Source organism: Cherax quadricarinatus, chromosome 72 (assembly GCF_038502225.1).
Source record: "Cherax quadricarinatus isolate ZL_2023a chromosome 72, ASM3850222v1, whole genome shotgun sequence".
Classification (NCBI taxonomy): domain Eukaryota; kingdom Metazoa; phylum Arthropoda; class Malacostraca; order Decapoda; family Parastacidae; genus Cherax; species Cherax quadricarinatus.
In genome coordinates this window covers 543,534-561,630 of record NC_091363.1, presented here as the reverse complement: position 1 = coordinate 561,630, position 18,097 = coordinate 543,534, and the positions used below count along the sequence as shown (strand labels likewise).

General features: G+C 38.2%; 1 protein-coding gene across 7 annotated transcripts in view; it reads right to left on the bottom strand.

Moving 5' to 3' along the window:
• jar (Myosin heavy chain 95F jaguar) overlaps window positions 1–18,097 on the bottom strand; it is a 192,226-nt gene that overhangs the window by 93,109 nt on the left and 81,020 nt on the right. For all 7 annotated transcript variants that reach the window (XM_070100242.1, XM_070100246.1, XM_070100245.1 and 4 more), the window contains 2 exons: window positions 17,395–17,468; window positions 2,293–2,422 (listed from right to left, as the gene is read on the bottom strand). In XM_070100242.1, the coding sequence (XP_069956343.1) occupies window positions 2,293–2,422; window positions 17,395–17,468 (204 nt within the window). The remainder of the gene's footprint in view (window positions 1–2,292; window positions 2,423–17,394; window positions 17,469–18,097) is intronic.

Genomic DNA, 18,097 nt, shown 5'->3' with positions numbered 1-18,097 from the left:
CAAAAGTCCAGTGACTCTAAAGCTGGTCCTAGTGGCATTAAAAGAACAAGGGAAGTAACCCCGGAAAAAGACTTGCTACCTCAAGTGCTAATGGAAGGGGATTCCCCTTCTAAACACTAACAAGATCAACGGTCTTCCCTCCTCCCATCCCATCAATCATCACCAGATCTTCAATAAAGGTAAGTGTCATGTAACTGTGCATGTCTTCTTCAGTTTGTGTGTATTAAAATTAATATTTCATGTGGTAAATTTTTTTTTTTTCAATACTTTGGGGTGTCTTGCACGGATTAATTTGATTTCCATTATTTCTTATGGGGAAAATTAACTTGACTAATGATTATTTCGATTAACGATGAGCTCTCAGGAATGGATTAATATCGCTGGTTGAGGGTCCACTGTATTTGGGAGTTGACTTGTTTATGAAGGCTGAGGTAAACCATAGAATTGATGAAGGGTAAAAGGAGAGTGGTGCATTGAGGTATCTGTGGAGACAAAGAACATAATCCATGGAGGCAAAGAAGAGAATGTACAAGAGTATAGTGGTACCAACACTCTTATATGGGTGTGAAGCATAGGTTATAAATGCTGCAGTGAGAAGGCGGCTGGAGGCAGTGGAGATGTTGTGTCTAAGGGCAATGTGTGTGGTGTAAATATTATGCAGAGAATTCGTAATGTGGAAATTAGGACGAGATGTGGAGTTACTAAAAGTCAGAGGGCTGAAGAGGGGCCGTTGAGGTGGTGTGATCATTTAGAGAGAATGGAACAAAGTAGAATGACTTGGAGAGTGTATAAATCTATTGGGAAAGGAAGGCAGGGTAGGGGTCATCCCTGAAAAGGTTAGAGGGAGGGAGTAAAGGAGGTTTTGTGGGTGAGGGGCTTGGACTTGCAGCAAGTGTACATGAGCGTGTTAGAAAGGAGTGAATGGAGACGAATAGTTTTTGGTATCTGACAAGCTGTTGAAGTGCGAGCAGGGTAATATTTTGTGAAGGGATTCAGGGAAACTGGTTGGCCGGACTTGAGTCCTGGAAATGGGAAGTATAATGCCTGCACTTTAAAGGAAGGATTTAGGATATTGGTAGTTTGGAGGGACGTCTAAACTGTCGTATCTGAGCGCCTCTGCAAAGACACTTTCATAATCACTCGTGATGAAAGTGTTGAATGATGATGAAAGTTTTATCTTTCTTTTTAGGTCACCCAGCCTTGGTAGGAAACAGCCGACATATTAAAAAAAAAAAAAAACTAAATTGTCTTAAGAAAAGATTGCTAAATGTAATGATTATTTTAAGTAACACAAGTGCATATAAGAAAAACTTTCATTTTTCTTTTTAAGTCACCCTGCCTTGGTGGGATATGGCTGGTTTGTTTATATGATAGGGTAGACAGGAAAGCAATATGGCAGATGCTGCATTTACATGGTACTGTATAGGTAGCTTGTTACTAGAAGTAGCAGAGTTTTCATGGGATGGAAAGAAAAAGCAGAAGTCATCCCAGAAAGGGATGGAGGGAAGGAGTAAGGAGGTTCTGAGTGTTATAGTGACAAGTATTTAGCCAGCCTGTGTAAGTGCTAGATAGGAGTGTGTGAAAACAAGTAGTTTTATGGCTTGAGAGAATGTTGGAATGCAAACAAGTTAACACTTATTAAGAAATTCAGGGGAAATTAGTTAGAAATATTTGATTTCTGGAGGAGGGAGGCACAGTGGCTGCACTCTGAGGGACAGTTGAAAATGGTGCAGTTCAGTGTCACATGAACTTTGATGTCAGCACACTTTTAGCATGACTTACCTCCTACCGAGGTAAGTTGACCTAAGTCAACTTACCTCGGTAGGAGAAGGCTGGCGTGTTAAAAATAATAGACTCAGTCAAGTATTTTTATTATTGCTTTATTTGAACTTTTTTCCCTGGCCTGAAACCAAATGGCAATATTATATTAGTTATGAATGTAGTATATATTTATGTATTCCTTATAAAATATAGATAACTGCAAGCTAGATGAAGTAAGTGAAGACAAGTAGTTTTTATGACTTGTGTTGTTGGAGTGTGAGCAAGGTAACATTTGTGAAGGGATCCAGACCTAAATCTTAACTCTAAACTGAGGCTTGAGTTATGAGGGTCATCCAAACTGTGATGTTAGCACACTTCTGGCAAGACAATGATTGAATGAGTGATAGGGAATGTGTTTCCTACTTTGGGTCACCTGCCTTGGCAGGAGATGGAAGTTGAGGTTAAAAACAATCTGGTGAATTGTATGTAAGAAATAGTTACATACTGTACTTTTGCTGCCTATTAACTTACCAACTGCAAAAACATGGGGTGGCATCTGTCCCAAGGATTTACCCTGGTATTTCCTGATGGTGTCCAATGAATACAAGTTGGGAACATCAGTGTAGGGATTCACTGCTATAAGGATATTTGCCACATATGTCTGAAATAGTTTTTAATGACAAATTACTATTTGAAAATTCAATACATAAATAAATATATAATTATATAACTTTACATTACTGCTAACCTCTCAAGAAACTCTTCATTTATCTTACACTTGAAGATTTTTTCTTATTCTCTCCCCCTCAAAAAAAAAAACATTGAACTGCAGGAGCATAGGGGTGACAGACTAGTTGGAAGGTGATGGGGACCTAGAAGACTTCCTTTAGTATTATTATATTAATGAGGGAGCACTAAACCTGTAGAAGTTATGCAGCACCTGGGAAATTGGAAGGGATTCAGACTTGATTCAAGGAATTGGAGCACAGGAGCTCCTCATCCGCATCAAGAAATCTCCCTTGAGGAAAGAGGACTTACCTTGAAGCTGCATTATTATTATTTATTTTTGGGGGAGCTGATGGAAATTATGGGGGCTTGAGCCTCCCTTGACACCAGCAATGTTCTACTGTAATAAGCCATAAGAAAGCTCTTAAAGTTCATATCCAACTACTGACTGATACTTTAGTTTATAGTGTGCTGATTTTTAATCCTAAAAAGTGATATTTATTTTAATTTTGCCTAGTTTCAAAACTTCCTAATTACGTACCTAGAGCAAATTCTTATCCACATAAAAAAGCTCATTGACCTACAAATCATAGTACAACTGGAAAGATAACACCTAATTTCCCATTATTCTATCACATTCAGTTCTGTATTCTATACCATATAGTTAACCATTCTCATATCTAAGTAATACAGCTGAAATTCATTAAACCATACATGCTAAGTTTCAAATACTGTACACTTGTTTTCTGAGAAATCCCCAGCATCATGCTTCTCAAGGCTGTTGGGTATTCCTGTGTTATTCATATGTCTCTGTTTAAATACCGTGCCTTTGATGCTCAATCACACCAGATAGTCAAATACGCCACTTGGAAGTAGTTACATCATATTATAACTTACTATGGTAATATTTGCTTGAAATAAATGAAAATGATAGCTACACACAAATGCAAGTATTTAGCAGCCATGAAACTAGACCATAGTCTTTCAAAAGTAAAGAGAAAAGAACATATTCTTTCAAAATTAGAGAGAAAAATAATGTGATATATGTAGATATGGAGTTAGGGGATTATTTGCTATGCTGTAATCACAAAGTAGGGACATGGCCATAATTTTTTTTTTTATTAAGCAGACATCCATCAGCCTATTTTACTGCAAATAAGTCAAAGAACGTTATCCATGAAGGTAGAGAAGGGAATGTATGAGAGCATAGTGGTACCACCATTATTATATGGGTATGAAGCATGAGCTGTGAATATTGTAGCAAGGGGGAGGCTGGAGGCAGTGGAAATGTCAAGTCTAATTGCAATACACATGTGGGGTAAATACATGTATTATGCAGAGAATTCAGAGTGTGGCAATTAGGAGGAGGTGTGAAGTTACTAAAAGTATTATTCTGAGGACTGAGGAAGGGTTGTTGAGGTGGTTTGATCATTTAGAGAGGATGGAGCACAATAGGATAACTTGGAGGGTGTATAGATCTGTAGTGGAGGGAAGGAGGGGTAGGGGTCATCCTAGGAATGGATGGAGGGAGGGGGTAAAACAGGTTTTACATAAAAGGGGCTTGGGCATACAGCAGGCATGTGTGAGCGTGTTAGATAGGAGTGAATGGAGATGAATGATTTTGGGGACTTGAGCTATTCAAATGTGAGCAGGGTAATATTTTGTGAAGGGATTCAGGGAAGCTGGTTAGCTGGAATCGAGTCCTGAAGGTGGGAAGTACAATGCCTGCACTTTAAAGGAGGGGTTTGGGATATACGCTGTTTAGAGTGACATCTAAACTGTTGTATCTGTGTGCCTCTGCAAAGACAGTGATCGTGAGAACAATGGTGAAAATGTCTTTTTTTTTTTTTTTTTTTTTTTTTTTTGGGGGGGGGGGGGTCACCCTGCCTCAGGAGATGGCCAGAATGTTAAAAAAAAGTCAAGTATGTGGCTACATCTCATAGGATGTGTTCAAAGTGGCTGAAATGGAGTTCTTCTTTTAGTAGTATAACAAATATACTATACTGTAGTCATTCCATTCAATGGTTATATACGTACTCGCTGCAAACTCATTACAGTTCCTTTCTTCTCAACCCGCAACAGGCAACATTTTATTTTGCTGGAAATAATTGGAGATGGCTGCACACCACAGGTGTTCAGTGAGGCTGAAACTAAGATACAGTAGTTTCTTTCATATTTTAAAGAGATATGGGTCACCCTGCCTTGGTAGGAGACAGCCGACTTGTTAAAAAAAAAAGAAGGTAGTACTATGTACCTTACATGGGAATCAGTGTGGGCTAACAATATCTGCCAGGTGGGACATACAATAGCTGCTGCCAGGTTACAATTCTGGCTGCAAAATCTGCATTATCTTCAGAACCCGAGTCGTGGCAGGATTGTTTGAATTCATCCACAAACCCACTCAAGCATTCATGGATCCTGTGCTAGTTCCAGTCCACAGTACAGCATAAAACAGGATGCAGAGGCTGGAGGTATCTGCTGCTTGTGTAATTCATTGTGACTTGGCAAATATTTTGCTAGGAATAATTTGACAAAGTGCCTACATAAGAAAGATATTCAGAGTAATTTTTTCTTTTTAACACATCGGCCGATTCCCACCAAAGCAAGGTGGCCTGAAAAAGAAAAAGTTTCATCATCATTCACTCCATCACTGTCTTGCCAGAAGGGTGCTTTACACTACAGTCATAAAACTGCAACATTAACACCCCTCCTTCAGAGTGCAGACACTGTACTTCCCAACTCCACGACTCAAGTCCGGCCTTATTTTCTTGTTGATGCATGAAACTCAATATATACAGGCATCCTACACCAGAAAAGAAATATTACAAGAATAATAAGTTCTAAAAGTAAGTGTATACCGAACGAAAGTAGTTCACAAAATTTACCAGTCAAATTACGTGTCCATGAGACAGGAAGAAAAGACCTGCAATTTTGCCCAATGTAAAACCTTTAACAGGTTTTCATTTCATTCTCATATGGTAGTAGGTTGGTAGACAGCAACCACCCAGGGAGGTACTACCGTCCTACCAAGTGAGTGTAAAACGAAGCCTGTGATTGTTTTACATGATGGTAGGATTGCTGATGTCTTTTGTCTGTCTCATAAATATGCAAGATTACAGGCATGTCTTGCTACTTCTACTTACACTTAGGTCACACTACACATACATGTACACATTTATTTATACACACTCATCTGAGTTTTCTTTGATTTTATCTTAATAGTTCTTGGTCTTATTAATTTTCCTTTTATATCCATGGGGAAGTGGAATAAGAATCTTTCCTCCGTAAGCCATGCGTGTTGTAAAAGTCAACTAAAATGCCGGGAACAATGGGCTAGTAACCCCTTTTCCTGTAAAGATTACTAAAAAGAATAAGAAGAAGAAAATTGTCAAAGTGGGAAGTCTGAATGTGCGTGGATGTTGTGCAGATGATAAGAAAGAGATGATTGTGGATGTTATGAATGAGAAAAAGCTGGATGTCCTGGCTTTAAGTGAAACAAAGCTGAAGGGGGTGGGAGAGTTTCAGTGGAGAGGAATAAATGGGATTAGGTCAGGGGTTTCAAATAGAGTTAGAGCTAAAGAAGGAGTAGCAATAATGTTGAAGGATAAGCTATGGCAGGAAAAGAGGGACTATAAATGTATTAATTCAAGGATTATGTGGAGCAAAATAAAGATTGGATGTGAAAAGTGGGTTATAATAAGCGTGTATGCACCTGGAGAAGAGAGAAGTGTAGAGGAGAGAGAGAGATTTTGGGAAATGTTGAGTGAATGCGTGGGGAGTTTTGAATCAAGTGTGAGAGTAATGGTGGTTGGGGATTTTAATGCTAAAGTGGGTAAAAATGTTATGGAGGGAGTAGTAGGTAAATTTGGGGTGCCAGGGGTAAATGTAAATGGGGAGCCTTTAATTGAGCTATGTGTAGAAAGAAATTTGGTAATAAGTAATACATATTTTATGAAAAAGAGGATAAATAAATATACAAGGTATGATGTAGCACGTAATGAAAGTAGTTTATTAGATTATGTATTGGTGGATAAAAGGTTGATGGGTAGGCTCCAGGATGTACATGTTTATAGAGGGGCAACTGATATATCGGATCATTATTTAGTTGTAGCTACAGTTAGAGTAAGAGGTAGATGGGAAAAGAGGAAGGTGGCAACAACAAGTAAGAGGGAGGTGAAAGTGTATAAACTAAGGGAGGAGGAAGTTCGGGTGAGATATAAGCGACTATTGGCAGAAAGGTGGGCTAGTGCAAAGATGAGTAGTGGGGGGGTTGAAGAGGGTTGGAATAGTTTTAAAAATGCAGTATTAGAATGTGGGGCAGAAGTTTGTGGTTATAGGAGGGTGGGGGCAGGAGGAAAGAGGAGTGATTGGTGGAATGATGAAGTAAAGGGTGTGATAAAAGAGAAAAAGGTAGCTTATGAGAGGTTTTTACAAAGCAGAAGTGTTATAAGAAGAGCAGAGTATATGGAGAGTAAAAGAAAGGTAAAGAGAGTGGTGAGAGAGTGCAAAAGGAGAGCAGATGATAGAGTGGGAGAGGCACTGTCAAGAAATTTTAATGAAAATAAGAAAAAATTTTGGAGCGAGTTAAACAAGTTAAGAAAGCCTAGGGAAAATATGGATTTGTCAGTTAAAAACAGAGTAGGGGAGTTAGTAGATGGGGAGATGGAGGTATTGGGTAGATGGCGAGAATATTTTGAGGAACTTTTAAATGTTAAGGAAGAAACAGAGGCAGTAATTTCATGCACTGGTCAGGGAGGTATACCATCTTTTAGGAGTGAAGAAGAGCAGAATGTAAGTGTGGGGGAGGTACGTGAGGCATTACGTAAAATGAAAGGGGGTAAAGCAGCTGGAACTGATGGGATCATGACAGAAATGTTAAAAGCAGGGGGGGATATAGTGTTGGAGTGGTTGGTACTTTTGTTTAATAAATGTATGAAAGAGGGGAAGGTACCTAGGGATTGGCAGAGAGCATGTATAGTCCCTTTATATAAAGGGAAAGGGGACAAAAGAGACTGTAAAAATTACAGAGGAATAAGCTTACTGAGTATACCAGGAAAAGTGTACGGTAGGGTTATAATTGAAAGAATTAGAGGTAAGACAGAATGTAGGATTGCGGATGAGCAAGGAGGTTTTAGAGTGGGTAGGGGATGTGTAGATCAGGTGTTTACATTGAAGCATATATGTGAACAGTATTTAGATAAAGATAGGGAGGTTTTTATTGCATTTATGGATTTAGAAAAGGCATATGATAGAGTGGATAGAGGAGCAATGTGGCAGATGTTGCAAGTATATGGAATAGGTGGTAAGTTATTAAATGCTGTAAAGAGTTTTTATGAGGATAGTGAGGCTCAGGTTAGGGTGTGTAGAAGAGAGGGAGACTACTTCCCGGTAAAAGTAGGTCTTAGACAGGGATGTGTAATGTCACCATGGTTGTTTAATATATTTATAGATGGGGTTGTAAAGGAAGTAAATGCTAGGGTGTTTGGGAGAGGGGTGGGATTAAATTATGGGGAATCAAATTCAAAATGGGAATTGACACAGTTACTTTTTGCTGATGATACTGTGCTTATGGGAGATTCTAAAGAAATATTGCAAAGGTTAGTGGATGAGTTTGGGAATGTGTGTAAAGGTAGAAAGTTGAAAGTGAACATAGAAAAGAGTAAGGTGATGAGGGTGTCAAATGATTTAGATAAAGAAAAATTGGATATCAAATTGGGGAGGAGGAGTATGGAAGAAGTGAATGTTTTCAGATACTTGGGAGTTGACGTGTCGGCGGATGGATTTATGAAGGATGAGGTTAATCATAGAATTGATGAGGGAAAAAAGGTGAGTGGTGCGTTGAGGTATATGTGGAGTCAAAAAACGTTATCTATGGAGGCAAAGAAGGGAATGTATGAAAGTATAGTAGTACCAACACTCTTATATGGGTGTGAAGCTTGGGTGGTAAATGCAGCAGCAAGGAGACGGTTGGAGGCAGCGGAGATGTCCTGTCTAAGGGCAATGTGTGGTGTAAATATTATGCAAAAAATTCGGAGTGTGGAAATTAGGAGAAGGTGTGGAGTTAATAAAAGTATTAGTCAGAGGGCAGAAGAGGGGTTGTTGAGGTGGTTTGGTCATTTAGAGAGAATGGATCACAGTAGAATGACATGGAAAGCATATAAATCTATAGGGGAAGGAAGGCGGGGTAGGGGTCGTCCTCGAAAGGGTTGGAGAGAGGGGGTAAAGGAGGTTTTGTGGGTAAGGGGCTTGGATTTCCAGCAAGCGTGCGTGAGCGTGTTAGATAGGAGTGAATGGAGACGAATGGTACTTGGGACCTGACGATCTGTTGGAGTGTGAGCAGGGTAATATTTAGTGAAGGGATTCAGGGAAACCGGTTATTTTCATATAGTCGGACTTGAGTCCTGGAAATGGGAAGTACAATGCCTGCACTTTAAAGGAGGGGTTTGGGATATTGGCAGTTTGGAGGGATATGTTGTGTATCTTTATATGTGTATGCTTCTAGACTGTTGTATTCTGAGCACCTCTGCAAAAACAGTGATAATGTGCGAGTGTGGTGAAAGTGTTGAATGATGATGAAAGTATTTTCTTTTTGGGGATTTTCTTTCTTTTTTGGGTCACCCTGCCTCGGTGGGAGACGGCCGACTTGTTGAAAAAAAAAAAAAAAAAAAAAATGGCATAACGGTAGTACTGTACCTCCCCTGAGAGTTGCTGTCCACCAACCTACTACTTAGTGGTGCATCATGACAAAATGCATAGGGTAAGCAACTTTATCTGGTAATCTTTTTGATAAAAGTGAAAAATGAATATTAATAAACATCAGTTTTTATTGAATCATGTAATAAGAAATAAGTAGTAACATACATTTTTATTTAAATTACCATATAAGCATACTTCAATGCAATTTTTGTTGAGTTTCTAGCAAAATTATTATTAACTATGCAGTAAAATTTTGGCTTGCTCTAAAGATTTTGCAAAGAAAAAAAATTTCTTAACAGAAAGAACAGCAAAACTTTGCAGCCTATTCTCACCTTCAGAATTTTTGGAGAAAGTTTTTGTTTCAAACCACAGAAACTGTGCTCTATATATAGTCAATGCTGAAGTTATTAAACTGATTCAAAAGACTATCTACTTGACTATAAGCCTTTTTCAAGTCATTCAGCTTTATACAACTCCAAACTTCTTATTATACTGTAGTTTTATGCTTCATATCTTGTCAAGTAAACAAATTTCAGTGGAAAAACCTATGAAAGTGTTATGGTTACACTTCAGTTACTGAAAAGCAAATGAACACCCTGAGGTCAGGCTCAAAAGAGGTCAAAAGAGAGGTAAGAAATGAGATGTGCCTTAAAGGTGATATGGATCTGTTTTCATATATACATACATGTATGTACATAATATAAAGTCCAGCCTGGGATGTAATGTCATATTAAATATCTCCCAGCAAATAGTGTTATTCTCACAACATGTCATTGCTTTACCACTGAAAAGCAGTCTCTGGAAATTCTTTTCCAAGACCACAGAATGACGGAAACCTAGGTTTCCGTCAGACAGAAACCGCCCAGGGAGGTACAGTGGACCCCCGCATAACGATGGCATCACATAGCGATTTTTCCGCATACCACTTACTTTTATCGCAAAATTTTTGCCGCGCATACCGATTAAAAACCCGCTCACCGATTTTCGTCCGAGACGCGTCCAATGTGCCCTCAGCCAGCCTCACATGTGCCGCCCGTCCCATTATTTACCAGCCAGCCTCCGCGGTAACATCCAAGCATACACTCGGAATATTTCGTATTATTACAGTGTTTTCGGTGCTGTTTCTGGAAAATAAGTGACCATGGGCCCCAAGAAAGCTTCTAGTGCCAACCCTGTGGTAAAAAGGGTGAGAATTAGTATGGAAATTAAGAAAGATTTTGAAGGGTTTGGGGCTAACCCTGAGAAGCCTATGCCAGTTGTGGAATCCATTGTGCCTACTTCAAAGATTAAGGAAATGTGTGCACAGTGGGTTGAACTGCAAACCTTTATGGATGAAAATCACCCTGACACAGCTGTTGCAAGCCGTGCTGGTGACTATTTCAATGACAATGTTGTGGCCCATTTTAGACAAATCGTAAAGGAACGCGAGGTACAGAGCTCTATGGACAGATTTGTTGTGCGACAGAGGTCCAGTGACTCTCAAGCTGGTCCTAGTGGCATTAAAAGAAGAAGGGAAGTAACCCCGGAAAAGGACTTGCTACCTCAAGTCGTAATGGAAGGGGATTCCCCTTCTAAACAGTAAGAAGATAATGCTCTCCCCTCCTCCCATCCCATCAATCATCACCAGATCTTCAATAAAAGTAAGTGTCATGTAAGTGTGCATGCCTTTTTCAGTTTGTGTGTATTAAAATTAATATTTCATGTGGTAAAAAAATTTTTTTTTCATACTTTTGGGTGTCTTGCACGGATTAATTTTATTTCCATTATTTCTTATGGGGAAAATTCATTCACATAACGATTATTTCGCATAACAATTACCCCTCTTGCACGGATTAAAATCGTTAACCGGGGGTCCACTGTACTACCATCCTGCCAAGCGAGTGTAAAACGAAAGCCTGTAATTGTTTTACATGATGGTAGGATTGCTGGTGTTCTTTTTTCTGTCTCATAAACATGCACGATTTCAGGTACGTCTTGCTACATCTACTTACACTTAGGTCACACTACACATACAAATACAAGCATATAGTATATACACACCCCTCTGGGTTTTCTTCTATTTTCTTTCTAGTTCTTGTTCTTGTTTATTTCCTCTTACCTCCCTGGGAAAGTGGAACAGAATTCTTCCTCTGTAAGCCATGCGTGTTGTAAGAGGCAACTAAAATGCCAGGAGCAAGGGGCTAGTAACCCCTTCTCCTGTATATGTTACTGGATTTAAAAGGAGAAACTTTTTTTTTTGGGGGGGGGGCCACCCCACCTCAGTGGGATACGGCAGGTGCGTTGAAAAAAAGAAAGAATGACGGAAAGTGTAAGAGCACAAAGAACCCTAATGAACCCAAATTTGTGAATCTGTTACTGACCTGGTTAAATATAATAATAATAATAAGTTTATTTCTTTGTAAAGGTTACAATGTATAATTACAATTTTGATTTGCTAAGTACAAAGATAGTCACTATCATGCCGAGGCATTTCGGGCAAACTAATCCTCATACATAGTAACTAATTAAAACTAGATAAGATAATAGTACATAGTAATTATTACTTAAAACTAAACATAGAATAGTGGTTAGCTGTTTTACAATTTTATTTGGACTTAATAAATCTTATGTATACTTAGTACAAAATCTAATTTACAAGGAATGGTGCAGGTGGTAATATTTTATGGAATGGTAAAATTAAAAGCCAGGAGGTCACATGATAAAACTAGCCAGTAGATGTTTGGTTGATTTGGTTAATATTGTGAGATAAGATGATTTTTTAGCAGAGTCCTAAATTTATAAGTTGTCTGGGGATCCTTGACTTGTTCCAGTAGCGAGTTCCAGAACTTTGGACCTTTTATGTGCATAGCGTTCTTGCATAGTGAGAGTTTTACTCGAGGGATGTCGAAAAGGGCCTTATGCCTTGTATTGTGACTGTGCATTCTGTTGTAACTGTCGAGGAGTAGTTTTAGGGGGGGGGGGGGTTACAGTGGAGTTTAAAGTTCTGTATATGTAGTAGGCACAATAATAAGAGTGTATGTCTTGTATATTTAGCAAGTTGAGTCTTTTGAAAAGTGATGGGGTGTGCTGTCTACCGCAGGAGCTGGTCATCACCCACACAGCAGCTTTTTGTTGGATTATTAAGGGTCTAAGGTGGTTGGCTGTGGTAGAGCCCCAGGCACAGATACCATAGGTGAGGTAAGGATATATTAGAGAGTGGTATAAGGTAAGGAGAGTTGTTTGTGGTACATAATAGTGTATCTTGGAAAGGATTCCTACTGATTTGGAAATTTTCTTGGCTATGTGATGGGTATGGGACTGAAATTTAAAATTACAGTCAAGGAGAAGACTTAGAAATTTTCCCTCCGTGTGTCTTGACATAGGGGAACCATTTAACAGTATGTTGAGTTGAATATTGGAGGCTCTGTTCCCAAACAGCATGAAGTAAGTTTTTTCTGTGTTAAGTGTGAGTTTGCTGGTCATCATCCAAGCATATATCTTTAGCAGTTCATTGTTTACAGTGTTTTCAAGCACAGCTGGGTCTGAATGGGAGTAGACATATGTAGTGTCATCTGCAAATAGAACTGGTGTAAGGAGTTGGGATGCATTGGGGAGATCATTGATGTAGATGAGAAAGAGGAGTGTGTACATGTATGTACATGCAAATGGAGTTGACTCCATTTGCATGTACATACTGGTGTCTGTCGATAAGATAGGATTTTAGGTAAGTCAAGAGAATGTCCTCTTATGCCATAATGATTCAGTTTGAGGTGCAAGAGATTGTGGTCAACTGTGTCAAACGCTTTTCTTAGGTCGACAAAGAGCCCCAGGGGATATTCATTCTTATCGAGAGCTGTGTATATTAGGTCAAGCATTTGTATAATAGCATCATTCGTGCTTTTTGCTGGTCTAAGTCCAAACTGGCATGGGTTAAGTATGTTGTTGGATGTAAGGTAGGAGTAAAGTTGCTTGTGTATTATTTTTTCAAATATCTTGGCTAGTAAGGGCAAGTTTGGTAAAAGTATGTCTTCTCAGTAATGGCAACAAATATATATTCTTTCCCAGCATATCAGATTGATTTGAATACTATTTACATGCATTAAAAAAACTGAATTAATATTATTTATATTAATGAACTTTAATCTTTCATCTGGCAGTAGCTTATCCTTTTACCATGTAATATGACTGAAGATAATACTTCAAATCCAATGTTGTATACTGGTATTCCAGAGATACATTTTCAAATAGCAAATGATCCTTGTCGAACAAGTTTCACGTTGAAATTCACTCATACATAAATAACAAAAATACAGAATGCTATATACCATTACTTTTAACTTTGATATACCTTTGACAAGCTTCAGAAGTTTTTCTACTCCTGAAGCCCGGTCGTGGGCCAGGCTTGTCTGGTATTGGAATGGTCATGTTAACTACACAGACACAGTATTTTAATTTTTAACAAAAGAAATTTTACAGGGTAAGTAATGCACAAATTGCCTATTATGAATGCACACCACTGCTTCTACGGTACTTAGCGGGAGAAATCAGGATGTCTACCATAAGTGATACAGCAAAGTACAGTGGAACCTTGGTTTTCGAATGGCCTGGTTTTCATAGGATTCGGTTTTTGACGACTTTTTTTTGTCAAAATTTTGTCCCAGTTTCGGTTTTCGTAGAGATGACAATGATCCGCCGTACCAAATGCATCCGCCTGCCCGCGCCCACACAAAGCATCCCACGCATTCTGATTCAGTCTAGCTTTGTTTCTCGTTGAGTGAGCATTACCCTGCATGTTCATCTGAAACATTTCGTAATACTCCAATGTTTTTTGTGCTAGTTTATTGAGTGCGATTGCTAAATAAGCCACCATGGGGCCAAAGAAAGTTCCAAGTGATAAAGGTGAGAAACATGATAGAATTCAAGAAAGAACTCGTAGCAAAGTACGAAAGTGGCATACACGTGGCCGATCTCGCCAGTAAAAGACAAAGAAGGGAAGTAACCCCGGATAGGGCCTTGATACCTGAAGTCCTTATAGAGGGGGATTCCCCTTCCAAACAGTAACCTCTCCTCCTCCCTCTGCCCTCCTCACCATCTTCCATATGCCAACAAGAGTGTTCAATAAAGATAACAGTGATGTTATATGTTCATCTATCCATTTCATTAGTCATTTATATTTATTTCTCATTGTTTTCTGTATGTAAAACTATATTCTCTATAAAATGTATTTTTGGTTAATATTTTTGGGTGTCTTGAACAGATTAACTGGATTTACATTACTTCTTATGGGAAGTGTTGCTTTAGTTTTCGTACAATTCGGTTTTTGTCAGACTTTGTGGAATGAATTAATCATGAAAACAAAGATTCCACCGTATCAACTGAGCCATTCACCAGCTGATCAATAGCATGTGGTAGCCATCATTCACTTCAGGATGCATGGCAGTACTGGCATAATATGAAGTATTCTGACCTCTATTTGGTAAGCATAACCATATTATATAATGTGCATGTGACAGTAGTATCTACTGTGCAAGACACAACTTTTAAAATTTATTTTCTTGTTTTCCAATGGTCATAAACCTCCAGGAATGTAACCAAATAACAACATTCACTGCACAGTACTTACATATTTGCAAGAGGATTAAATTATTGGGAATCAAATACAAAATGGGAATTGACACAGTTAATTTTTGCTGATGATACTGTCCTTATGGGAGATTCTAAAGAAAAACTGCGAAGGTTAGTGGACGAGTTTGAGTGTGTGTGTGTAAAGGTAGAAAGTTCAAAGTGAATACAGAAAGAGTAAGGTATGAGGGTATCAAATGATTTAGATAGAGAAAAATTGGATATCAAATTGGAGAGGAGGAGTATGGAAGAAGTGAATGTTTTCAGATATTTGGAGTTGACATATTAGCAGATGGATTTATGAAGGATGAGGTTAACCATAGAACTGATGAAGGAAAAAAGGCGAGTGATGCATTGAGGTATGTTTGGAGACAAAAAAACGTTATCTATGGAGGCAAAGAAGGGAATGTATGAAAGTATAGTGGTACCAACTCTCTTATATGGGTGTGAAGCTTGGGTTGTAAATGCTGCAGCGAGGAGACAGTTGGAGGCAGTGGAGATGTCCTATCTAAGGGCAATGTGTGGTGTAAATATTATGCAGAAAATTCGGTGTGTGGAAATTAGGAGAAGGTGTGGAGTTAATAAAAGTATTAGTCAGAGAGCTGAAGAGGGTTTGTTGAGATGGTTTGGTCATTTAGAGAGAATGGATCCAAGTAGAATGACATGGAGAACGTATAAATCTGTAGGGGAAGGAAGGCGGGGTAGGGGTTGTCCTCAAAAAGGTTGGAGGGAAGGGGTAAAAGAGGTTTTGTGGGCAAGGGGCTTGGACTTCCAGCAAGCGAGCGTGAGCGTGTTAGATAGGAGCAAATGGAGATGAATGGTATTTGGGACCTGACGAGCTGTTGGAGTATGAGCAGGGTAATATTTATTGAAGGGATTCAGGGAAACCAGTTACTTTTATATAGCTGGACTTGAGTCCTGGAAATAGGAAGTACAATGCCTGCACTTTAGCCCTTTGACTGTCGCAAGCCCCTTTCTGAAACTGTCATTCAATGTCACAAAATTTGGGGAAAAAAAAAAATTATTTTTTTTTCTTATAAAATGATAGAGAATCTTTTCCCAGTGGTAATGACACCAAAAGTACGAAATTTGGTCGAAATCTCATGGAATTACGTTCCTGTGAAGTTAGCGGTCTTGGCGACATATACGCATCGGCGATTTCGCCAACTTTGAGCCCTGTTTTTGGCCAATTCCATTGTTCCAGTTGACCAAACTCATAGCTATTTCTTTAGGACTCCATTTTTTCTATCAGTTGAATACAAGAAATCGCCCATTTACCGATTTGAACTACCCAATAAAGTGGTCAGAAATTGGCACTTTGGCCAATTTCATGCAAATTAAAAAAGATGCCAATCTCAAAACAGGGTCCAGAATAAACAATGTAGACATTCTTGGCACTAAAATAACTTATCCTCTGTTCATTAGTCACGTCTCTAGGCCCCTCTTTTATTACTATTGCTTTCTATTTTGATTTTTTATTCATACAAAAAATACAAAATTTACTGTTATGCAGACTACTGCATTATTGTAAAAATGGTATAAATAATATCAGTGCACTAGTGAAAGAATATCAGACTCCCCAGTTGATGTGTATTGGACTTGTGGTGTGATTTGCTTACTACTGAACATTGGTAAAAATCGAACATTTCCGCTACTTTGAGCTCATTTTCAAGGTCTTTTTCATTGTGAAATTAATCAAAATCATCTTTATTTCTGTAATATGTTTTCTATTTTATCACGCGAGACCATAAAAACGAGAATACAACGATAAATACTATACAAAAACACACCTCAAAATCGGTGTTTTGATAAAAAAAAAACGGTCAGTTTTTTTCTCATTATGCACTGCATGCTGCAGGATTTTTTTTATGTGGTGCACACCCACCACTGAGACCCATTCTCTTTCATGTAGACCTACCAGCTTTCTCCCACTTGATTTGAAGCCGCTAGAATTTACGCGTATAAATACGTCGGAAACGTTGGCTCGCAAGACGAATATACATGTGTATGTATATGCCCGAAACAGTCAAGGGGTTAAAGGAGGGGTTTGGGATATTGGCAGTTTGGAGGGATATGTTGTGTATCTTTATAGGTATATGCTTTTAAACTGTTGTATTCTGAGCACCTCTGCAAAAACAGTGATTATGTGTGAGTGTGGTGAAAGTGTTGAATGATGATGGAAGTATTTTCTTTTTGGGGATTTTCTTTCTTTTTGGGTCATCCTGCCTCGGTGGGAGATGACTGACTTGTTGAAAAAAAAAAAAATGTGTTCAGTCTTTAGGAGTACTGATTTTTTTTTTTTTTTTTTTTTTTGAGGAAGCCCCTGGCTCCAATAGCGTTGGCTTAGGGGGCTCCACTGCCCATTTTTATGTTTAAAATCCAAATTCAAACCAATTTCTCTCTACCTTTAACTACAGTAAAACATGTTCTCTACTAAGAGAAGTACTTTACCACTTTAATTAGCAGAATGTTCCAATACTAAGGACACACTAAGTACAAAAGTGGGTCACAATTTCAGAGATATCCTACCTCCTTTCAGGGTCTCTGTAGGGCACTTAAACATTTTTTAACTCTCAATTAAAAAAAATCACATGTAACACAAAAACTTACATATATCTTATCATGATTGTAACGCAGTCTGATGTTATTGAGAAGAGTTGCCTCATTCAGGTACATAAGAGCACCTGAAACAAAAACATCATGCAGTGACAAGTTATATTAACAAAATAGTTCCATTACAATGTCATATTTAATATTTTCCACTTTATTTCACTGAAGTATTTTTGTACGAGACAAATACTGTAGTTATATATAATGAGTATGAATGATCTTGGCACAAAGTTTGTAAAATTATGGTAATTATTTCATGAAGAACCCTAGTGTTATGATTTCAGCTAATTATGCTATGTATTATAGAAGAGTTTAATTTGATTATATCTGTAAATAATGTTTTTTTATTACATTTGTAAATCATATCACTTGAAAAAACAAAACCAAACACAGAGAAGAAAGGTTTCATACAATTACTTTTCATAAAAAAAATATTTTTAGAGAACAGTTTGAAAATAAATTACTGTACTACTAATTTTTCCATTTGCTTAATGACAAGTTTATCTACTTACATCTCTGATATCCTGTACTTGACAGGAACCTTCATTTGAGTGAAAAAATTCCGAAGATCTTTTTTAAACATACCTGTTTAGAATGCAATCTTATATCTCTTTGGAGGTTACCTTCAATTGTTCCACACTTCCACCTTTCTTACTCTCTTAACTCTTTACCCTTATAGCCATGATGAAGAATTAGACACATA